Genomic DNA, 25,009 nt, shown 5'->3' with positions numbered 1-25,009 from the left:
CACCATAGTATGTACTGCTGTCATCATAGCAGGTACTACCACAGTATGTACTCCTGTCATCATAGCAGGTACCACCACAATATGCACTGCTGTAATCATAGCAGGTACCACCACAGTTGGTATGTACTGCTGTCATCATACCAGGTACCACCACAGTCAGTATGTACTGCTATCATCATAGAAGGTACCACCACAGTATGTACTGCTGTCATCATAGCAGGTACCATCACAGTATGCACTGCTATGAACATAGCAGGTACCACCACAGTCAGCATGCACTGCTGTGATCATAGCAGGTCCCACCACCACAGTATGCACTGCTGTCCTCATAGCAGGTACCACCACAGTCGGTATGTACTGCTGTCATCATACCAGGTACCACTACAGTCGGTATGTACTGTTGTCATAGCAGGTACCACCACAGTATGTACTGCTGTCATCATAGCAGGTACCATCACAGTATGTACTGCTGTCATCATACCAGGAACCACCACAATATGCACTGCTGTAATCATAGCAGGTACCACCACAGTCAGTATGCACTGCTGTATACATAGCAGGTACCACCACAGTCATTATGCACTGCTGTAATCATAGCATGTACCACCACAGTCAGTATGCACTGCTATGATCATAGCAGGTACCACCACAGTCAGTATGCACTGCTGTAATCATAGCAGGTACCACCACAATATGCACTGCTGTAATCATAGCAGGTACCACTACAGCAGTATGCACTGCTGTAATCATAGCAGGTACCACTGTTGTATGTGTTGGATTATGAAATTTTGATGAAAATAATAAAAATTAATAATTTTCTGAAAAATGCGCAAATCGCATTAATTATGATAGTGTGTGTATTAACATGCATAAATTATGATAATGCATGTAATTTTATGCATAAATTATGATAATCACGGAGATAATCGTAGTAATTTATGCGGATGCTTGCGATTATGTTAATGTGTGCAGTTGTGATAATTAGGCTTAGCTTCGTTTATCCAAAGTTATCAATCAGGATAACACGATTATCATCGATTCATTTACCGATTATCCTAGTGTGTGTTATAATATTTTAGGTCTCCATTTTCATATCTCCTCGCAGGTAACAGCTCTTATGAATAAGATAGTTTTGCATGGACTTGGAAAGAACACTCGATATGCTTCTGTGATAACAATTTTATTCTAACAAGCATGCGACATTCTATCATGCAGGTCAAACATGCGTCGATAATTCATGGGCAAGATTATGCAATTAACTAATATGAACGACAAAAACTTATGCAGTTGCGAAATTATGCAATTATGCAATATGAATAACGAAAACTCTTATGCATTTGACTAAAATGAATGAATAAACACTTATGCATTTGCGAGACTATGACTAAAAACCCTCCTAACAACCAGGCATCTCATTAGTTCGTTTTTTTTTCGATCACAATCGGCGACTGGCCGAGTTTGAAAACAAGCATGACACACTTCCTATGGCGGTAATATAGCACTTATTATACCCAAGAGGCGAAAGTATATGTCAATAGATTCATCGGCAAGTATAAAAAAATCCTCTTAACGGAATGTTTGATACAATGGTGGGTGAGGGCGTGTTGCGGGAGAGCTAATCTAGCTCTGTTTTAATTAATTCTTCGGCGAGACTCTTTGACAAAGGAACCGGTTTGACAAGATTTTCTCTGTTTCCTTGAGTCTGTATGTGGGGAGCGATACGACCTCTCTGCTGTCTGTGCGAGCGGCAGCTGAGACTTTCTCCGCTGTGAGGTGAGCGGCGGCGCTCGTTCAGAAGACTTTGACTCTTTTTCTCCACGGCGGGATGACGAGTCGGTTTTGGTTGATGCTGGTCGATCTGGGTGTCGCTCGTTGTCGCTCGGTGGCGCACGGTGGCGCACGGTGGCGCACGGTAGCGCAAGGTGGCGCACGGTGGCGCACGGTGGCGCACGGTGGCGCACGGTGGCGCAAGGTGGCGCACGGTGGCGCACGGTGGAGCAAGGTGGCGCACGGTGGCGCACGGTGGCGCAAGTTGGCGCTCGTTCAGCGATCTCCGCCTTTCCTGCGGGTTGTTCGCTGGTCGTCACTCTGACGAGGAGCGATGCTTCGTTCGTGGCAGGGTGGACGTTGGCGTCTTTGTTGGCTTCACTCGCAGCTCTGCGACTCAGGGTAGCCATTCTTCTCAGGTGGTGCAGACCTCGGCTTGTAGCGGCCAGCTTCCTCTGCAAACCTCGTCATTCTGGATGACGAAAACTTCTTGACGATTTCTGGTGGGGCCCGTGGCCCGGACGAACTGTGTTGGAGCCGAAGCCCGGACGAGATCTGGTGGGCCTTAGCCCGGAGACGAGATGGGCTCAGAGCCCTGGCGATCTTTGGTGGAGCCGAAGATGGGCTCGTGGCCCGGATGATCTGTGTTGGAGCCGAAGCCCGGACGAGATCTGCTTTGTATGGATTTTCCTTCGGTTTATATCGGAAAATTCCACTCGGCTTCCCGAGTTGTTCAAAGGCTGTGTCATAAAACCTTCCTGTGGGCTGAACCATCTGCGTCCGTGTGTGTGTGTGTCCGTCCGTGTCCGTCCGTGTGTGTCGCGTGCGTGTTTTTCCGTGTGTTTATTAGCTTTGAAGACACAGATGTGTGTCGTTCTGGAAGAAAGGGGTGGGAGTGGGGGCCTCGTGACGGCGCCACCGAAGTTATCCATTAGCCAGACCGATGATTCGCGTCGAGTTATATAAAAAAAAAACATTCGAATCCATGTTTTGTTACTGAATAATATTTGTCGCGAAAACCTACGCGTTAAGCGAGCTTAATTATTCCCTCCCTTGCTCTGGGATCACATCCTTTGTCTCACACAGCTTAAGTTGGTTTGGTTTGGAAGTTGAAATGCGACTTATTTGCTGCTTGGTTATGCCGAAACCGTGTTCACGATGTTTCATCGTGACCCGATCTCTCATGGAAATGTTATTTCCTCGCGTGTGCAATTTTTGCTGTCCGTGTTGTGGGGAGACAAAGGCGGTTGTTTCCACGGTGGGAGCACCCGGCGCATGCTCTTATTTATCCGAAGGCGTGTGTTAATTTCCTTTGAGCCATTGCCCCAACCTTTATGGGTGTCATTTCCTGGCTTGGTGCCTGTTTTGAGGTTTTTTTTAAAAAAAAAAAGGATGTCCTGCTGACCCCCCTGCCTGCCATTCCCCCCTCCCTTGTTCCTCTTGTGTGAAATTCGGGGAGTTTATGACCTTGATTACCCTCTTTCATGCCGTCTTTCCTTTGAATTGAGGTATGCGCGCATCTGTGGAAGTGTGGGGGCGTGTTCGTTCCACGTTGCCCCGTGTCTATTAAAAAAAAACAATATTATATATGATGGCAGAATAATCCTTAAAAAAAATAATATAAAAATAAAATAAAAAGGGGGTACATACACAACAGTCCGCCCGTTTGAAAATTATCAGGGGTCGATTTGGCCACTGGCGAATTTTCAAACAAAGTAATGCCCCCTTTTTATGTCATGAATCCCATCAGCCGCCCTTACTCTCGGCGGTTATTTCTTACGACGCGCGTGCACGTATTACAATCTTAACCTGGTTACATCTGAAATAAGCAAAGAAAATAAACAACACGTTAAACATTGATATTGCGTTACATCGGTTCTCATACATCATAACTCCGGCAAATATTCATTTTTGTTTTTGTTAAATCCTGGTTACATTTGAATTAAGCAAAGAAAATAACAACACGTTAACATCGATATTGCGTTACATCGGTTCTCATACATCATAACTCTGACGAACATTCATTTTTGTTTTTGTTAAATCCTGGGAAACGCTAGGTAACAGTTTCGAACGCATTTATGCGTTACCTTCCTCATGTTGTCTGGTTTACCACTTATCACTTTGATAATTTGATCACGGTTTTCGGGTTCGTTTTTGTAGTTTCCTCTCTCACTCTCTCGCGTCGTGGGAGTGTGTGGTGAAAAATTGTGCTGCACGTAACCAGAATTCGCGCACACGACCCACTTTGACACTTGGTTCGTGGCATTCGCTCTCTCTGCGATTACATGCACATTTGCCGAGTCAGTGTGTCGATTTAATTCTGTCCCTCGTAATGTTGCCCTCTTTGTTTTTACGACTGTGTTGGATTTCAACACCATTCCCGATACGTCATGGACATTCGTCTCCATTTTAGCACTCCGATCCACGTAATTTTTGGTTTCCCTTGGATATTTTCCATTCAAAGGCTCATGCCTGCGCTCCTCAGGGCGTGTCCCTGCTGTCTGTTTTTGTACTGTCCGATCACGCTTCAATGCAACCCTGTCCTTGTATTCGATCCGCGCGTCATTTACGGGAGCACTGTCCACGTTTTTGCCCGCCCTGTCACTTGCAGCCTGCCTGTATTTCCCATTGAGCTCCGGGTTTAACACCTCGGCGGGTGGGGCGCGTGTTGGCCGCTCGCTCGCGCTCACTGTGGGTTGTTTATCATGTATTTGGACCGCATTCTGTGTTATTCCTCTATTCCCTCCTGGTATAGCCGGTGGAGGAATTGGTAGGAATTGGATCGATTGTGTTTGACCTCCCATCCTGCGATTCTCCTGAATGTTCGCATCCATACCTCCGCGGTCTGTGTAACACCTTCCCGCTAGGTGGTTATCTTCCCATCTCTGTGCGTGATTTGAACCTTGCGTGTGTCGTGGGATGGGGTGTTGATATGGTTCTGCTCTGAACCTCTCCCTCCTGCGATTCTCGTACATTTTTGGCCCAGTGTTTCTCCCATTTGGGTGCCAAATTTTTCCTGGATTGTTACCTCGCCATCTTTGTGGGTAATTTTGATCTTGTGTGTGTCGTGGCATGGGGTGTTGGTATGGTTCTGTTCTGAACCTCCCCCTCCTGCGATTCCTCTGAAGGTTCGGCTTTGTGCCGCTCTCATTCTCGTGCCAACCTCTCTCTGGGTTATTTTGCCATGTGTGCGTGCGTTTTTGCTCCGTCCTGCATTGTGGGACTGCTCGGTGATTTTTATTCCTCTCTGAGAAGCTGGGTTCCTCATCCCTCTCCCTGTGTTCTGGATCCGAATTATGATTCTTAGCTCTGTATAACCATGCCATGTACGCCTTGCTCTCTATGCGGCATAAGGATGCGGTTTCTGGATTCAAAACCATTCTCACCCTTTCTGTAATCTCTGGGCTCAAGGATTCAAAAAACATAATTTTGAACATTTTATCTCCTTCGTGGTATTGATTCACATCGCCTGCGTAATACGCTCTTTTAAATTGGACGAGGTAGTCACGTGGATCTTGGTCCATGCCCTGGGTCATCGATTTTACAGCATAAAACCCCTCAGTGAGTGTCGAATATTCTCCAAACTTCCGAATCACTGCCAGGCTCAGTTGTTTAAAATCATTTCTAACCTTGTGTGGTAGTGACTTTACCCATGGGATAGATTCTTTATGTAAGGTCCGTTTCAACAAACTCGCTTTTTCATCCCGTCTCCTCAGCCCTCTAATCATTGCCTCCTCTTCTACTGTTGCGATATGTGTGTGGATGTCCATAGTCTTATTGTGGGGGTCAAAATCGGGAATTCTGACTAGAGCCTTGTCCATCAATTTAAGGGTTTTACTGGTGAATAGGTATTCCGAAAGTTGATCGCCGACAGCGTCATCATCAAACAAGTTATCATCAGGCAATCTGTCACTTTGGTCTGTGCTGTGTCGGGCGTGTTGCCATTTCCCTTCAGTTTTTGCCTCTGCCCTTGGTGGAGCATGTCCTGTCGACTTTTCTTTAACATTTTTCCTCCCTCTATCTGTGAAGTTGTCAGTCTCACATATTTTTGTTTGCATATGTATCTCTCCATCCCTTCTCTCGAATTGTGAGGGTTTCCCTCTGTCAAGGATTTTTTGTTCGATATCCATAATTTTTGTGCGATCAATCCCTGGACTCTGTCCACGTACCCAAGAGTGTGATTTAATGTTACTTCCATATTTATTCTGTAGATCAACGCCTGTGAGTTTCGCTGGTGTCGCGAGCTTTGATTTCTCCTCCCTCTCGAGGGTGTGAGGACATTTCTCCTCGTTTATTAGAGACGATTTCTCTCCCGTTTCCTTTCCAAAATTTTCCTCATTCCACAATCCCTGTCTGTATGCCTGTGTGGGAAGGCATGAGTCCTGTCCTGCCTTCTCTGCAGTTTTTGCATCGTGTTCGCCTTTGTTACATCTTATCCAGTCACTTAGTTTCCCTCGAGGTGTGTTCGTGTTATCGATATAGCTCCCTTCCCATATGTCTCTCTGACTGTACTGCTTTGTAACAGATTGGTCGGTACGTTTTAATACGAGTTCCCAGTATCCTGTAACCCATTCAAAAATTATTCTTAATCCCAGCATCTCAAAAGTGTGGCGGGAGTTACTTTGACATTCCCTTTCAGAGTGCATATAAAACAATTATCTCACAGAGTGTAGTCAATTTGACTCGAGCTATCTGTTATTTTCCGATTCAGAGTGCGTACCTCTAACACCATTTATCACAGGATGCAATTGGTTTGATACGATATTATCTTAATTCCACTGTCTCTGTTTTAACCTGCTATTCTGGGTTTTAACCTTAGAGGGCGTTTTTTTGTTTTCCGCCCGTTCACAATTACCATGCAATGTTCGATCCCGATATTCTGGTTAACATGAAGTGATTCATTCCATCATCCATGCAAAACACTGTCTGCGAGAGATCCCGGACGACGCCACCCATTATGTTGTATGTGTTGGATTATGAAATTTTGATGAAAATAATAAAAATTAATAATTTTCTGAAAAATGCGCAAATCACATTAATTATGATAGTGTGTGTATTAACATGCATACATTATGATAATGCATGTAATTATATGCATAAATTATGATAATCACGGAGATAATCGTAGTAATTTATGTGGATGCTTGCGATTATGTTAATGTGTGCAGTTGTGATAATTAGGCTTAGCTTCGTTTATCCAAAGTTATCAATCAGGATAACACGATTATCATCGATTCATTTACCGATTATCCTAGTGTGTGTTATAATATTTTAGGTCTCCATTTTCATATCTCCTCGCAGGTAACAGCTCTTATGAATAAGATAGTTTTGCATGGACTTGGAAAGAACACTCGATATGCTTCTGTGATAACAATTTTATTCTAACAAGCATGCGACATTCTATCATGCAGGTCAAACATGCGTCGATAATTCATGGGCAAGATTATGCAATTAACTAATATGAACGACAAAAACTTATGCAGTTGCGAAATTATGCAATTATGCAATATGAATAACGAAAACTCTTATGCATTTGACTAAAATGAATGAATAAACACTTATGCATTTGCGAGACTATGACTAAAAACCCTCCTAACAACCAGGCATCTCATTAGTTCGTTTTTTTTTTCGATCACAATCGGCGACTGGCCGAGTTTGAAAACAAGCATGACACACTTCCTATGGCGGTAATATAGCACTTATTGTACCCAAGAGGCGAAAGTATATGTCAATAGATTCATCGGCAAGTATAAAAAAATCCTCTTAACGGAATGTTTGATACAATGGTGGGTGAGGGCGTGTTGCGGGAGAGCTAATCTAGCTCTGTTTTAATTAATTCTTCGGCGAGACTCTTTGACAAAGGAACCGGTTTGACAAGATTTTCTCTGTTTCCTTGAGGGTGTATGTGGGGAGCGATACGACCTCTCTGCTGTCTGTGCGAGCGGCAGCTGAGACTTTCTCCGCTGTGAGGTGAGCGGCGGCGCTCGTTCAGAAGACTTTGACTCTTTTTCTCCACGGCGGGATGACGAGTCGGTTTTGGTTGATGCTGGTCGATCTGGGTGTCGCTCGTTGTCGCTCGGTGGCGCACGGTGGCGCACGGTGGCGCAAGGTGGCGCACGGTGGCGCACGGTGGCGCACGGTGGCGCACGGTGGCGCACGGTGGCGCAAGGTGGCGCACGGTGGCGCACGGTGGCGCAAGGTGGCGCACGGTGGCGCACGGTGGCGCACGGTGGCGCAAGTTGGCGCTCGTTCAGCGATCTCCGCCTTTCCTGCGGGTTGTTCGCTGGTCGTCACTCTGACGAGGAGCGATGCTTCGTTCGTGGCAGGGTGGACGTTGGCGTCTTTGTTGGCTTCACTCGCAGCTCTGCGACTCAGGGTAGCGATTCTTCTCAGGTGGTGCAGACCTCGGCTTGTAGCGGCCAGCTTCCTCTGCAAACCTCGTCATTCTGGATGACGAAAACTTCTTGACGATTTCTGGTGGGGCCCGTGGCCCGGACGAACTGTGTTGGAGCCGAAGCCCGGACGAGATCTGGTGGGCCTTAGCCCGGAGACGAGATGGGCTCAGAGCCCTGGCGATCTTTGGTGGAGCCGAAGATGGGCTCGTGGCCCGGATGATCTGTGTTGGAGCTGAAGCCCGGACGAGATCTGCTTTGTATGGATTTTCCTTCGGTTTATATCGGAAAATTCCACTCGGCTTCCCGAGTTGTTCAAAGGCTGTGTCATAAAACCTTCCTGTGGGCTGAACCATCTGCGTCCGTGTGTGTGTGTGTCCGTCCGTGTCCGTCCGTGTGTGTCGCGTGCGTGTTTTTCCGTGTGTTTATTAGCTTTGAAGACACAGATGTGTGTCGTTCTGGAAGAAAGGGGTGGGAGTGGGGGCCTCGTGACGGCGCCACTGAAGTTATCCATTAGCCAGACCGATGATTCGCGTCGAGTTATATACAAAAAAACATTCGAATCCATGTTTTGTTACTGAATAATATTTGTCGCGAAAACCTACGCGTTAAGCGAGCTTAATTATTCCCTCCCTTGCTCTGGGATCACATCCTTTGTCTCACACAGCTTAAGTTGGTTTGGTTTGGAAGTTGAAATGCGACTTATTTGCTGCTTGGTTATGCCGAAACCGTGTTCACGATGTTTCATCGTGACCCGATCTCTCATGGAAATGTTACTTCCTCGCGTGTGCAATTTTTGCTGTCCGTGTTGTGGGGAGACAAAGGCGGTTGTTTCCACGGTGGGAGCACCCGGCGCATGCTCTTATTTATCCGAAGGCGTGTGTTAATTTCCTTTGAGCCATTGCCCCAACCTTTATGGGTGTCATTTCCTGGCTTGGTGCCTGTTTTGAGGTTTTTTTTTAAAAAAAGGATGTCCTGCTGACCCCCCTGCCTGCCATTCCCCCCTCCCTTGTTCCTCTTGTGTGAAATTCGGGGAGTTTATGACCTTGATTACCCTCTTTCATGCCGTCTTTCCTTTGAATTGAGGTATGCGCGCATCTGTGGAAGTGTGGGGGCGTGTTCGTTCCACGTTGCCCCGTGTCTATTAAAAAAAAACAATATTATATATGATGGCAGAATAATCCTTAAAAAAAAGAATATTAAAAATAAATAAAAAGGGGGTACATACACAACACCACCACAATCAGTATCCACTGCTGTATTCATAGCACGTACCACCACAGTATACACTGCTGTAGTGAAAGCAGGTTCCACCACAGTATGCACTGCTGTAATCATAGCAGGTACCACCACAGTCAGTATGCACTGCTGTAGTGAAAGCAGGTACCACCAAAGTCGGTATGCACTGCTGTAGTGATAGCAGGTACCAACTCAGTCGGTATGCACTGCTGTAGTGATAGTAGATACTGCTATCAAGTTGGTAGATCATGCTATATAGAGTTAGTAGATACTAAAACAGTCAGTATATACCACTACAATAATTCAATACTGCTACAGTCAGTATATACTACTGTAGGACTTGACATAACACGCGTCATGCGTTTGGTTGTGATACGAACATGCAGCGAACAGTGGGGGCAACCGGGGACACGGACAGTGGGGTGCACGATACAGTTGTTGTTGTGCCAATTAAGGGGGTGAGGTAATTAAGGGACGCTGCAGGTGTTAGGGGTAACTGAGGACGCTGGCGGGTGATTGGTCGAGAGGGTGAGTGGTTGATGACTGGCGCCGGGGTGTCTACGATAACAGGATCACATGAAGCTGGGGGCCTGGGGGCGAGTAGTGAAGCGGGGGATGACATAATTAATTGGGGCTGATTGGTGGGGGGATAAAGGCAGTGAGCGTATGGAGATACGGGAGTCATTGTTAGTGTTGGAGTCGCAGTTGGAGTTAGCATTGGAGTTGGTGCCTGGGACAAGAGTATATAGTACATGGTAGCAGTGAACAAGAGTATAGCAGTGGACAAATATGTATAGTATAGGGTAGCAGTGGACAAGAGCAGCGGAGTAACGGACCTTGGTGGAGAGAGAGAGAGCAAGCGAAGCGGCGGAGCGGAGCGAGCGAACGGAGGGACATCGAGTGGGGATGATAGAGAATTGTGCATTGAAGAGTATGGAGGAACATTGAGCGATGCTGTCGGAGATGTGAACTATATGCGAAATAAAAGGAACGAGAAAGACAAAGAAGTTGTCACATCAGTAAGAGTCCTACACTACTATATAGTCAGTACATACTACTACGGTGAGTAGCTACTAGAGTCAGTAGATACTACTATAGAGTCAGCAGATACTACTTTACAGTTAGTCGTTAATCCTATAGAGTAGTTAGATACTACTGTAGGGCCAGTAGATACTACTACTATCAGTCGTTACTACAATCAGTAAATACTACTACACAGTCAGTGGCTACTACTGGCTCAGTAGATACTACTGTACAGTCAGTAGATATAACTAGAGAGTCAATAGATACTACTTCCTCTGTTGTATGCAGGGTGTGTAGGCATATATACCTACGAGGGGTCCACAATTTTCGGAAACCTGTTACATCAACTTTTTACCCCACACTTTCTATAACTTTTTGGACTTGTGCAAGCCTCTTATAATTGTGTTGGTGGAGAAATGGGCAAACGGCCCACAGGGCTATCACAATACCTTAGTATCTGTGTATGTATATGTAAGGTTTTTAAGAGAAGTTTTCAAAGATATGTTTTACCCGGGCAACGCCAGGTACTTCCCGCTAGTTATACAGTGAGGGAAAAAGTATTTGATCCCCTGCTGATTTTGTACGTTTGCCCACTGACCAATAAATGATCAGTCTATAATTTTAATGGTAGGTTTATTTGAACAGTGAGAGACAAAATAACAACAACAAAATCCAGAAAAACGCATGTCAATAATGTTATAAAATGATTTGCATTTTAATGAGGGAAATAAGTATTTGACCCCCTCTCAATCAGAAATATTTCTGGCTCCCAGGTGTATGTTATACAGGTAACGAGCTGAGATTAGGAGCACACTCTTAAAGGGAGTGCTCCTAATATCAGCTTGTAACCTGTATAAAAGACACCTGTTCACAGAAGCAATCAATCAGATTCCAAACTCTCTACCATGGCCAAGACCAAAGAGCTCTCGAAGGATGTCAGGGACAAGTTTTTTGACCTACACAAGGCTGGAATGGGCTACAAGACCATCGCCAAGCAGCTTGGTGAGAAGGTGACAACAGTTGGTGCGGTTATTCGCAAATGGAAGAAACACAAAAGAACTGTCAATCTCCCTCGGCCTGGGGCTCCATGCAAGATCTCACTTCGTGGAGTTGCAATGATCATGCGAACGGTGAGGAATCAGCCCAGAACAACACGGGAGGATCTTGTCAATGCACTCAAGGCAGCTGGGACCATAGTCACAAAGAAAACAGCTGGTAGCACACTACGCCGCGAAGGACTGAAATCCTGCAGCGCCCACAATGTCCCCGTGCTCAAGAAAGCACATATACATGCCCGTCTGAAGTTTGCCAATGAACATCTGAATGATTCAGAGGACAACTGGGTGAAAGTGTTGTCAGATGAGACCAAAATGGAACTCTTTGGCATCAACTCAACTCGCCGTGTTTGGAGGAGGAGGAATGCTGCCTATGACCCCAAGAACACCATCCTCACCGTCAAACATGGAGGTGGAAACATTATGCTTTGGGGGGTGTTTTTCTGCTAAGGGGACAGGACAACTTCCCCGCATCAAAGGGACGATGGACGGGGCCATGTACCGTCAAATCTTGGGTGAGATCCTCCTTCCCTCAGCCAGGGCATTGAAAATGGGTCGTGGATGGGTATTCCAGCATGACAATGACCCAAAACACACGGCCAAGGCAACAAAGGAGTGGCTCAAGAAGAAGCACATTAAGGTCCTGGAGTGGCCTAGCCAGTCTCCAGACCTTAATCCCATAGAAAATCTGTCGAGGGAGCTGAAGGTTCGAGTTGCCAAACGTCAGCTTCGAAACCTTAATGACTTGGAGAAGATCTGCAAAGAGGAGTGGGACAAAATCCCTCCAGAGATGTGTGCAAAGCTGGTGGCCAACTACAAAAAACGTCTGACCTCTGTGATTGCCAACAAGGGTTTTGTCACCAAGTACTAAGTCATGTTTTGCAGAGGGGTCAAATACTTATTTCCCTCATTAAAATGCAAATCATTTTATAACATTTTGGACATGCGTTTTTCTGGATTTTGTTGTTGTTATTTTGTCTCTCACTGTTCAAATAAACCTACCATTAAAATGATAGACAGATCATTTCTTTGTCAGTGGGCAAACATACAAAATCAGCAGGGGATCAAAAACTTTTTTCCCTCACTGTATATAAAAGTCTCCGCATGCGCGCTTGCGGGGGATTTGGCTCTCGGACAGTGGGGTATAAGTCTGAAAATATTTGCCAGCCGGCACGCCCTAAGTCCTGCGGTGGGAATAGACTATTCCGTTTTCACGTCCGTAAACTTTAAAGTCGTTTAATTAACGATTTAGTGGCATTATTATTTACATTATTTACTTATTGCGCGACATCGACCGTACCAACTCACGACAATTGCCTGGGGGGGCGGACCCTGCCAAGTGATGCGCGTTTGGTCGAGCTCACGGGGACATTTCATTTTCCGCGTTTAACATGGAATAAATATACACAATACGCTGCGGATTTCTCTTCACAGCAGGGGCGGTTTCTTCATTAGGGCGATTGGGCGACGCACCACCAATGTCATTCAACCACAGAGTCACGCTAGCCGTCACTGTGCCTCTGGATATAGTCCAATCAGCGTCATGTCACGTTCTGTGGAGTACCGCCTCTTTTTGGGCGATTTCACTCCGGCTGAGAATCGCCCCGAGTGGCCCCATAGGCTTACATTCAAAGATGTTTTTTTTCGAACAGCGGGCGCTCCACTGCATTCTCTATGGCTTCCGGGAGGGCTCGCACTAACGTGCTTACGTCATCATACGTAAGCACGTTTCATCCAACAATATAATTTGTCGCCACCTAGTGGAATCTTAAATAAAAGAAACTTGAGTGGAATGTATTAATAGTGAGTATATAAACAAACAAGATGTATTGTAAGAGTCACTTTATTTTTCATTAATATTAAAGAAGTGAAGTTGCCTTTACATGTTTAAGCTGTTAATTTATCCATTGCATGGGTGGACCTTATCCTTATCAATCATCCAGACATTTGCCCCCCCTGAGAGATTTTGCAGGAGCCGCCACTGCTTCACAGTGTGATGTAATCTTCCCCCCCCCCCCCCCCACCCAAATGCGTGCAGTTACTGCTATAAAGTCCTTACATATTCATATTATTACAGCGCTTACATAGTACTGTATTATTCTAGATCGGTCGGAGGGATGGTGGGGGGGGGGGGGCAATGTAGGCGATGCCGTGTGCTCTGCACGGGACTAGGCCTGACCACGGCAATGTAAATTACTATTTCATTTAATCTTTCGCTAACAACTCAGCTGCATTCTTTACTATTATCAAACTAATAAGTTGGTTAATCTTTACATACCATTGTTTGTGTGCAGATAACAACTCAGGTTCATTGTTTATTATCAAACGAATACGTTGCCAAATATTGCAATAATAATGTTTGTGTGCAGAAAATTAATATTTCATTATTAAGTTCCTAAATTTCTTCTTTTTTACCTGTGTTTTTATTATGCTGCGACGGTGTACTGCCAGTCTGCGATGTTGCATGCTGCCTGCTGATTAGTTAACGTCAGTGCACTGCCACTCTATTATCTACACTGTTAATTTTGCTTTTGACCATTATGAGTGTATGCCAGTCTATAATCTGTTCTCTGCTTCTTTACCTCACTAAGTGTACTGCCAGCCTTTCATGTCGACTGTATCCTGCTTTTTCAGCTGCTGCCCGTATTGCAAGCTTTTTATGTCAACTGTGGCAATGCTTATGTCATTGAGTCGGCAAACTACCAGTCTATAATCTAGACTGTATCCTGCTTCTTTACTTACCTGTGCTTACTGCTGCTCTTTAATTTACACTCATTTTATCTAATTTCTTCTATGCATTTCTATTTTGATTGCTCACGTCACGTTATTTACTCATACATTGTACTGCGATGCTGATAGCTGTGCCATCATCGGGGATTGCTGTGTACGTCCATGTGTGTGTGTGAGTCGATGTGTGCGTGTTTGAGTCGATATGTGTGTGCGTGTAGGTCCATGCGTGTGTTTTAAGTCCATGTGTGTTTGTCTTTTTCGAACGAACAACGCCCAATGTGTGTGTCTGTACGTCTAAGTGTTTGTGTGTCAGTCCAAGTGTGCGTGTCAGCCCATCTGTGTGCGTATCAGTCGCTGTGTGTGTGTTAGTCCATGTGTGCGTGTTCATCGACGTGTGTGCATGGCTCCATCTGAGTGTGTCAGTCAATGTGCGTTTGTGTGTCTATGTGTGTCAGACCATGTGTGTGTCAGTCCATATATGTGTATTAGTCCACATGTGTGTGTAAATCCATATATGTGTGTGTCACTCGATGTGTGTGTGTAACTCAATGCGTGTGTGAGTCGATATGTGTGTGTTCATCTATGTGTGTGTATCTAAAGTAGATGTCTGTGTGTGAGAGTCCGTATGTGTGTGTAGGCCAATGTGTGTGTCAGTCTATGTACGTGTGTGTAAGTCCATGTGTCTGTGTCTTAGTCGATATGTGTGTGTGTGTAAGTACATATGTGTGTTTACGTCAATGTGTGTGTGAGTCCACGTAGGTCTGTGTGTGACTCGATGTGTGTGTGTGTGAGTCGTTGTATATGTGTACGTCGATGTGTTTGTGCGTATGTGTCAGTCCAAGTGTGCGTGTCAGTCCATGTGTGTGTATCAGTCGCCGTGTGTGTGTTAGTCGATGTGTGTGCATGGCTCCATGTCAGTGTGTAAGTTAATGTGCGTTTGTGTGTCTATGTGTGTCAGTCAATGTGTGTGTGTACATTCATGTGTATGTGTGTGTCAGTCCATATGTGTGTGTAAGTCTATATATGTGTGTGTGTCACTCGATGTGTGTGTGTAAGTCAATGTGTGTGTGTGAGTTGATATGTGTGTGTTAGTCCATGTGAATGTGTGTTAGTCGCTGTGTGTGCGTGGCTCCATGTTAGTCAGTGTAAGTCCATTTCTTTGCGTGCCTGTAGATCCATGTGTGCGTGTTCGTCCATGTGTGTGCTTTATTGACCTGCTCAAGGCCTATAATACCATCAATAGGCCTGGCCTCTGGGTTGCTCTTCGTTCTTTCGGAGTCCCTGGCCCTCTGCTCACGATCCTTAAGGACCTTCATGATGGTGAGCGGCCCCACGTCAAACTACGTGGCTGTGAGTCAGAGCCATTCCCTCTACACCTTGGGGTGCAGCAGGGATGTCCTCTGCCTCCCACATTCTTTTACATATATTTGGACCACGTAGTTTGTTAAGCCTTCAATGTCTGTACAGGAAGAATTCCCATCTGGTACAGATACAATGGGAGGCTGATCGATGCCCGGGTGAGGTCAGGGGATGGCTCCCTATTGGTCAACCACGTTATGTATGCAGATTATCTGGTAATTAATGCTCACTCAGAAGAGGAGTTGGACGCGCTGCTGCTGAACCTGGAGCTTGCCACTAAGAGGTGGGGCCTTACCATCAGCCCCACCAAAACTAACCATCTGCCTGGGTATTTTGTACCATCGGACAATCCACCACCACAACTCACAATTGGTGATGGGCCAGTTGTAGAGAGAGTGCAGAGTTTCCCATACCTGGCCAGTGTGCTCATGACCGGCTTCGGTTTAACACCAGAGGTCTCACTCTGAATCAATCGAGCGGCATTATCTTTTCATCGGATTCGTAACACTGTATGGAAGCTACCTGCTCTCTCGCTCCGAAAGAAGCTCCAGATCTTCTTGGTTCTTTCGGTAAAGTCACGTAGAAGGGACGTAATAAAATAATAAAAATAAAACATAATAAAATAATTCTCAAGACGTTTCGGCCACAACGCAAGCAGCCGTCCTCAGGTGAAAAACCAGGTCTGTCGAGGCAACAGCCGAATCGTCGTGAGAATTAAAAAACCAGGTCTGTCGAGGCAACAGCCGAAACGTCGTGAGAATTATTTTATTGTGTTTTATTTTTATTATTTTATTACTTCCCTTCTACGTGACTTTACCGAAAGAACCAAGAAGATGAATCACTGCAGTCGCGAAAGCTTTAAATCGAAATTTACGCTCCAGATCTTCTCGCCCACGGTCATTCCCTCCCTTCTCTACGCTTGCGAAACGTGCACCCCCATAATGGAACATCTTCACCGGTTAGAAACATTTAGGCTGGCCTGCCTACAATCCATTCTGTGTTTAACCAGGCTGAATTGAGTGATGAGCTCACAAATCCTCGAAAGATCTGGACAAAGTCCCATTGGTGACCTCCTATGGCAGGCAAGGCTGCGTTGGCTGGCACATGTAGCCTGTATGCCCAGTCACCGCATGCCTAAACACATTTTGTTCCGCCGGATCGAGGGGGCTAAATAGGCGCGGCACAAGCTACAGAAGAGATGGAGTGATGTTGTACAAGACAATGTGGAGCTGAGTGGACTTGTCGATGACTGGTGCTAGCGATGTCAAGATTGGCCTCCGTAGAGGAGCCTCGTGAAGAATTCTACTGGCCAGTTGGAGGCAGTCACCCTCCAACAACAACGGAGGGCGGAGGAGCGAAGCTCAGAACAACGAGCGGAGCGCCGGGTGGCTAAAGCACAGCAAGTTAGCACGGTAGAGGGCACAGGTGGTGCATCAGCCAGTCATCACAGTCGACCCGTGGCACCTGGGTCTGCCCCGTGACCTCCTGCCAGCGGGCGTTCGACACTTCACGTGAACTCACGGTGCACATAACCTGCCACAAGAGTCGTGGTGACGTCAACACCACTTAGTGGCGAATGGCGGTTGTTGTTGTTGTTGAGTCTATGTATGTATGTGTGAGTCGATATGTGTGTGTAAGTCTATGTGTGTGTGTGAGCCGATTTGTGTGTGTAACTACATGTGTGTCTCTAAAGTCGACATCTGTGTGTGTGAGTCCATATGTGTTTGTGTGTGTGTAAGTCGATGGGTTTCTATGTGTGTGGGTCGATGTCTATGTGTAAGTCCATGTGTGTCTGCCTTTTTCGCCCGGGCAACGCCGGGTACTTACCACTAGTATATCATATAAGGCATCTGACACATCAGCGTTGCCTGCTTCCCACTGCTAATGTTCATTCATCTTTAGAGGGGCATAAGCCACCACCACCATTCCTTACCTACTGTTGATGGGGAGATGAACCCATAAGAGCTTGGGACTCAGTTTGCCACACCTTGATTTCACGTTCCCACACGCTCCCACAACCCCTTTATTATTTTCTCTAAAGTCGATATTTCACGCTCCCACACCCCCTTTATTAGTTTGTTAAAAAAAAGAGCTACTTCCTATTTGGTAATTTTCTACCACTCGTGGTGGCTGGAGCCAGAACCAGTTCATATGTATTCCAGAGATCAAGTGGTACCGGTCCAGCTTCCAATAGAAGAATGGCAGCCTCTCCTTTGCAGTGAGCATTTGGACATTCCACGTGGCCAACCTCAGCGGTTTCCTATTTTATTCTTGAGGAACCCTGAGGGGCAGGGGATACAGTTTGGCTCTGCCAAATGAGGTTTGTCCAAAAGACATCATGGATACCTATTTCCCCACAGTTTACAGCACAATCTTATTTTGGTATTTTCCACGTTAATTGAACGTATTTCGCACCATAGTCAACTATGTTAATCGGAGGTAATTAATGTGGAGGGGTTGCTAGCCCCGCGCATACACTTTAGAGCACTGACAGGCTTAAATACATAATCTAACACGAAGCGACACACATACACACAGCTAGACAAATGTATAAATGACCAAACTGCTACACACGGACAAGAAATACTATAAACATGCGCTTACATTTTTTACCGTGTCAAAAATAGTGATGGGAAAATATTTAATGATTCCTACATTTTCAAATCTATTTACCTTCACAGATATATACAGGGTCTCTGAAAAGTCACTCCCTATTTTGAAGCATAATCACTCCAAGAGTAGTGTAGATAGTGTAACCATCTTGCCATTAATTGCAAGCTAAACCATTACCATTTATTTGAGCTCCACCACATTTTTCATTAAATATTCCTACATGGCTTGATGATCATTTCGCCAGTCAATGGATAGGCCGTAGAGGGCCAACAGAATGGCCTGCAAGAAGTCCTGATTTAACACCATGTGACTCCTTTCTGTGGGGCAGGGCCAAAGAAGAAGTTTACAAATCGCAACCAAGGAGAATTGATGAACTTCAGATAAAAATTTGTGAAGTGCTATGTAACATGCCAGAATTTTTTTTTCTAAATTTGCCCAAAATGTACCTTTAAGGTTACAGAAGTGTGTTGACAATGCTGGTGCCTCTGTTTAATTTTAAGTTTGTATAAAGTAAATACTAATAATGAATGTATAAATCAGTTAAATACATGTATTAATATCTTATTTAGTTTTGGAGGAATACTACTTTAAAAATCGGATGAAACGACTTCATGAGTATTGTTATTTTCTTACATTTCAGGCACAACGACGATGGTTACCTTTCCAACTGTAAGTTTAAAACAATATTTTTCTAACAAAAAATCGAACGAGAGCAGTAACATATGTGAAATCTGCGAATTTAATGGTACCTGGAATAGTGTCCAAGATGCTCCCTAGAATGGCGAGATGTATCGTTGCACTGAATCATTGTTTAGGCTCTACTCTTATAAAAACAGCAGTATGAATCCAGCTGCTATAATATATTTTCTTTTGAAAAGTTAACTCGAACTTAAACCTATGAAAAGTTAAATAGAAATCACGTAGATTGCCATGTTTGTACTGATCAGTTTAATGTCTGTAAATGTTTCAGATGCTGAATAGTGAGTGGTTCATGATGAACCTGGTGGGCAAGTCTGAAAACCAAGAGCTCTTCAACACGTCGCTGTATATGTATACTGGATATTATCCTTCGTTAAACATCATTATTCAGTGTGATCGATATTTCTATCAGCCGGGTCAGACAGTTCAGTGTATCTTATTTGGTGTCTATGGCAATCGCTTGCCTTACTTCGGACGCTTTAACATCTCTCTGCAGGTTTGTTATTCTCTGAGCTGCCGTAATTGTAGCTATAAACATAACCTTGCGTGTAAAGGACATGCACTTGTTTATTATATATATTGCTTCCACATATCCAATTATTATCATGTTTAAATGAACCATTCTGGAATGTAATCATCAAATGACCAATTTCTAAATAATAATAAATGCATTGTTTAGACAAGTAACATTGGCTAATGTGTATATAAGGGCTCACTTGGCTAACTGTGCTGATGCTACTGGTCCTCAGAGTTCTGTGCGGGACGTAAAGAAGACCTGGCAGAATGTGCAGGGAGAGAATGGCGTCGTATCACTGCAGTACTCACTGTCTGAGACGGCGCCAGAAGGATACTGGTATCTGCAGGTGGAGGCAGAGGAGGTAATAAATTAATGATACCAACTCCAGCTTTCCTTTCGTGAAAAGGCCTGCAAAATGCAATGAGGGAAGGGTATGCAGATTTAAAAACCGCTCTTAATAAGTGACGTCGTAACTGAAGGTAACCCAGCAGATTAAAAATTGTCTCCAGATTTGTTTTACTACTCAAAATAGAGGCTCATAGTACTGGTCATCAATGCTCAGTCTTTAGTTTATATTTCTGTTAGAGGGGGTGGGCATAACAAGGTTGTTTGGGTCATGCTCTGCTAATTCAAAAATAAATCCCACCCGTTAGAGAGGAAGTTGAGCTGTTTCTGCCGTTTACATTATCAGGGACATCAGAGTGCAAGGCAAGCGGTATGTCTATAATGTTCCTGATATACTGTCTCCTGTAAATTTCCATACCAAAATTCGCCTATTGTTTCTGAAACAGTTAAGCAAAACATGATCGGAGGCCCTGCATTATGTCCCAACGCTGCAACACTGCTGCAGCTGTGAGTCAGAAACTAAGGATAACAGTGTTCCTATTATGTACATATAGTAAGCTATAAATATCTTTTAAAAACTGCATAAAATGTGTTCCATATTGGGTAAATATTGTGTCATGGCATAGCCACCAAAGTCAAATAATCTTATAAAAAAGTGCATGAATATACTGTCTCATAACTAAGGGTTATAGTAGAAATATTGTAAATTGGAATTTGTCATAATCCAGAGCCCTTTACCATAAGGTGTTCTCGCAACATTTGGGACAGGTTCACCTGGAAGGTTGATATGAAAGCCAGAATACCTATATTTGTGCTGTGTTCATAATGTTGCTTACAGTAGCTTTAATAATTAAAAACGAATGTGGGAAGGGTCTAGCTCTGTATATATGTTTTATTCTGATCATTTGTTTATTTTAAAGCATGCAACCAATGGCGACTGGAATGCATTTGAAGTTAGATACTATGGTGAGTACTGCAACATTTTAACAATGTATTACCATACTCTTCTTGGTTCTTTCGGTAAAGTCAAGTAGAAGGGAAGTAATAAAATAATAAAAATAAAACATAATAAAATAATTATCACGACGTTTCGGCCACAACACAAGCAGCCGTCCTCAGGTGAAGACCAAGTCTGTCGAGGCGACAGCGTCTAAATGAAACACCACCACGCTTGGAGCGTCTATTTAAGCTGGGTTGGAAGGGGGGGGGGAATGCGCCTTGATAAAAGAATCTGCATATCAAGAGGAATTTAGCATATTTATGGGAAATGCAGGAATGCGACTAGTGCTACTTGTGAAATGCGTAAGGAGGTGGGCGGGGTGTTTTCAAAGTCATATTATGCCCATGCATTATGCAGGAATAGCAGCATGAAAGGGAGGGGGTAGGAGTAGCAATAATAAAGGGAAGGAATGTTAATAGTATGTAGCTGCAGTAACTAAACAACCACGTAAAAAGCTAAAGTATAAACTGCATAATATCATCAGTATGCTAAATATACTCTCAATAAGCTGAGCTACTAACCGTAAGTAATACATTACAATTCTAGGTCGCAAAAAATATAATATGCTTCCAGCTAAACTTTTTAAACTTTTTCCTTACATCACACGGGTCTATCCCGTAATATATGCTGCCATAGACAAACCCAACATTAAATTGTATACTGTATTACTATATACTACCCTATGTCTTAGAATAATACATAGTGTAATATTACACTATGTATTATTCTACCTACCCAACTGTATAGCACACTGCTGTATATGCACTATACAATTACAATACTATATATTACCTTATACATTGTATTAAACATTACACTTTAATACTATTTATTAGTATACAATATGCTATACACTATACCATTGACCGTCGCGTGAAAGGTACTAAGAGGAAGCAATGAAATATGTCAATGGGAGAGTGGTGTTGGGAAGCTTGCAGTGGAGCAAAGAATCCATTCCCTGCGGAGAATACAAGATATATAGTCCATGTCAGTGAGTGGAACGCGATCTGAAAGTCACCGTAAACGTGGACACAATCAGTTAAGATCCGAAATGGTTTATTACGTCCTTCCAATGATTGCTAAGCCGGAATCCATCTTCTCGGTTGAAATTGTCTCTGTGTTTGTATATGTGGATCGGCTCATGAACGAATCTCTCATGGTAGCCATATGGCTTGCAGAGAACCTCTGTCTTGGAAAAGTCAATATCATGTGAACCCACTGAATTGTAACAGTGATCTGCCACGGCTGAGGTGTTTGTCCTACCGTGTTTCAAGTCTGCTTTATGTTCACGGATGCGGTCCGAGACATGTCGTTTGGTTTCTCCAATGTAACTGCTACCACAGAGGCAACTTAGTTTGTAGACGCCAGGGTACTGTATGTCTGGAACCACATCTTTTACAGACGGGACCAGATCACGGATTTTATGTACTGTGTTGAATCGGACCTGGATCTTGTGTTTAATCAGGATTTTGGAGATCTTTTTTGTGACCCCAGCAATGTAGGGTAAGGTGATGGTCATGAGAGGCTCCTCAACTGGATCCTTCTTGATGGTTGGAGTGATGGCTTTGCGGATTGTGTAGTCGGAGTAACCATTAGCCTTAAGAGCTTGACGTACGTGTTTGAGTTCACTGGCAATGTGATACTGGTCGGAAATGCATTGGGCTCTATGGTATAGAGTCTTGATGAGGGAATTCTTCTGGGATGGATGGTGGTGGGAATCCGGTTTTAGGTAAGCATCCGTATGGGTGGCTTTCCTGTAGACAGAGTGGCTCATTGAACCATCAGGTCTCCTTTTAATTAGGACATCCAAAAAGGGTAGCTTGCCATCTTTTTCGACTTCCATGGTGAATCTGATGGCTGGGTGTATGGAATTGATGTGGTAGAGAAATTGGTCTAGAGCAGGCCGGCCATGTGGCCAGATGACAAAAGTGTCATGTACGTACCTCTTCCATAAGGTCGGTCATAGAGTGTCAGTCTGGATGGCGTCAGTCTCAAATTTCTCCATGAAGACGTTGGCTACAACCAGAGATAGAGGGGAGCCCATTGGGGTGCCCTCAGTTTGCTTGTAGAAAGTTCCATTCCAGGTGAAGTATGTATTGGTTAAGCAGTGTCTCACCAGAGGGGGGGTACCCCAGCATTCAGTCCTTGATGAACCAAGTCTTCAATGATTGCGATGGTGTCAGGTACAGGAATTTTGGTGAATAAGGAAACCACATCAAAACTGACAAGCAGGTCGTCTGGGGACAGGGAAATCCCCTTGATTGTCGATACCAAGTCAGTAGAGTTTAGTACCGCAGAGGTGGTTTTTCCAGTCAAAGGCAGTAAGATTTCAGACAAAAAACGAGCCAGTTTGTATGTGGGGGAGTTGATCGTAGAGACAATGGGACGAAGAGGTGTATCTTCTTTATGTATCTTTGGCAAGCCGTATAATCTTGGTGGCCTGGCTGCAGAAGGTTTCAACGAGAACTGTTTGGTCTGATCAATTAATGCGGTTGAATCGGAAATTATTTGGTTTGTTTTAGAGACGAGGCTGTTGGTGGGGTCTCTTTTTATTTTTGTATAGCTGCCATCGTTGAATAGTTCTTGCATTTTGTTGTTGTATTCTATTTTGTCCATGATGACAGTGACATTGCCTTTGTCGGCTGAGAGGATGACAATGGCATCCCTCTTTTTTAATTGAGCTAATTCAAAACGCTCATCTTTGCTGATGTTGCTAGCTGGCATCTTAGCGTTTTTGAGGGTTGCAGAGATTTCAGATCTTGCTACGTCTGCAGAGATATGACTCAGGTGACTCAAAAAGTTTAGCTGGAAGCATATTATATTTTTTGCGACCTAGAATTGTAATGTATTACTTACGGTTAGTAGCTCAGCTTATTGAGAGTATATTTAGCATACTGATGATACTATGTAGTTTATACTTTAGCTTTTTACGTGGTTGTTTAGTTATTGCAGCTACAAACTATTAACATTCCTTTCCCTTTATTAATGCTTCCCCTACCCCCTCCCTTTGATGCTGCTAATCCTGCATAATGCATGGGCATAATATGACTTTTAAAACCTCCCGCCCACCTCCTACGCATTTCACAAGTAACACTAGTCGCATTCCTGCATTTCCCATAAATATGCTAAATTCCTCTTGATATGCAGATTCTTTTGTCAAGGCGCATTCCCCCCCCCCTTCCAACCCAGCTTAAATAGACGCTCCAAGCGTGGTGGTGTTTCATTTAGACGCTGTCGCCTCGACAGACTTGGTCTTCACCTGAGGACGGCTGCTTGTGTTGTGGCCGAAACGTCGTGAGAATTATTTTATTATGTTTTATTTTAATTATTTTATTACTTACCTTCTACGTGACTTTGCTGAAAGAACCAAGAAGATGAATCCCTGCAGTCACGAACGCTTTAAATCTAAATTTATTATCATACTATTCGGTTCTTTCGGTAAAGTCACGTAGGTATAAAATCAAATGAATCACGACGTTTCGGGCACAACACAAGCGTCCGTTATCAGGTGGGAAAGCATGGTCTGCTGCTGAGGCAGATTGTTTTAAAAGGTTTGAAATGATTCTAGCCCAAGGGTCATAAAGAAGTGGCCGGGGCTAGTGATGTTAATGTGAGAAATTAGCATGTAACTGTAAGATAGGAGGAGAGCGGCCTTCTTGACGAGGGAGTGCAACCCAACGGGTGCAATTCAAAGGGCATGTGAGCATGAGAGTACAATCCAAAGGCATGAGAGTGCAATGCAAAGGACATGTGAGCATGAAAGATATAAGAGAGAGGCATAGAGAGAGAGAGACAGAGTCAGAAATATAAAATAAAATAAATCACGACGTTTCGGGCGCAACACAAGTGTCCGTTATCAGGTGGGAAAGCATGGTCTGCTGCTGAGGCAGACTGATTTAAAAGGTTTGAAATGGGCGTTGCCCAAGGGTCATAAAGAAGTGGCCGGGGCTAGTGATGTTAATGTGAGCAATTAGCATGTAACTGTAAGATAGGAGAGCAACCTCCTCGATGAGGGCACGGAAGTGACTATGTTAATGTGAGAGATTAGCATGATGTTAATGTGAGAAATTAGCATGTAACTAAGATCGGAGGAGAGTGGCCTCCTTGACGAGGAAGTGCAACCCAACGGGTGCAATCCAAAGGACATGTGAGTATGAGAGTACAATCCAAAGGACATGTGAGCATGAGAGATCTAAGAGAGAGGCACAGATAGAGACACAGAGAGTCGGAAATAACAACTGACATAGGCAGGTAGGATGGAAACATCACA

General features: G+C 44.3%; 1 protein-coding gene across 2 annotated transcripts in view; it reads left to right on the top strand.

The window, feature by feature from the left end:
* The window catches only part of LOC133351355 (CD109 antigen-like), a 92,389-nt gene that overhangs the window by 10,542 nt on the left and 56,838 nt on the right, over positions 1-25,009 (top strand). For both annotated transcript variants that reach the window (XM_061566489.1, XM_061566490.1), the window contains exons 4-7: positions 18,819-18,847; positions 19,149-19,373; positions 19,627-19,755; positions 20,660-20,705. In XM_061566489.1, the coding sequence (XP_061422473.1) occupies positions 18,819-18,847; positions 19,149-19,373; positions 19,627-19,755; positions 20,660-20,705 (429 nt within the window). The remainder of the gene's footprint in view (positions 1-18,818; positions 18,848-19,148; positions 19,374-19,626; positions 19,756-20,659; positions 20,706-25,009) is intronic.

The sequence above is a fragment of the Lethenteron reissneri genome, chromosome 37, assembly GCF_015708825.2.
Source record: "Lethenteron reissneri isolate LAM-NWPU_2019-01 chromosome 37, ASM1570882v1, whole genome shotgun sequence".
In the NCBI taxonomy this organism is placed as follows: Eukaryota; Metazoa; Chordata; class Hyperoartia; order Petromyzontiformes; family Petromyzontidae; genus Lethenteron; species Lethenteron reissneri.
This window is presented reverse-complemented; position numbering and strand designations above follow the sequence as displayed.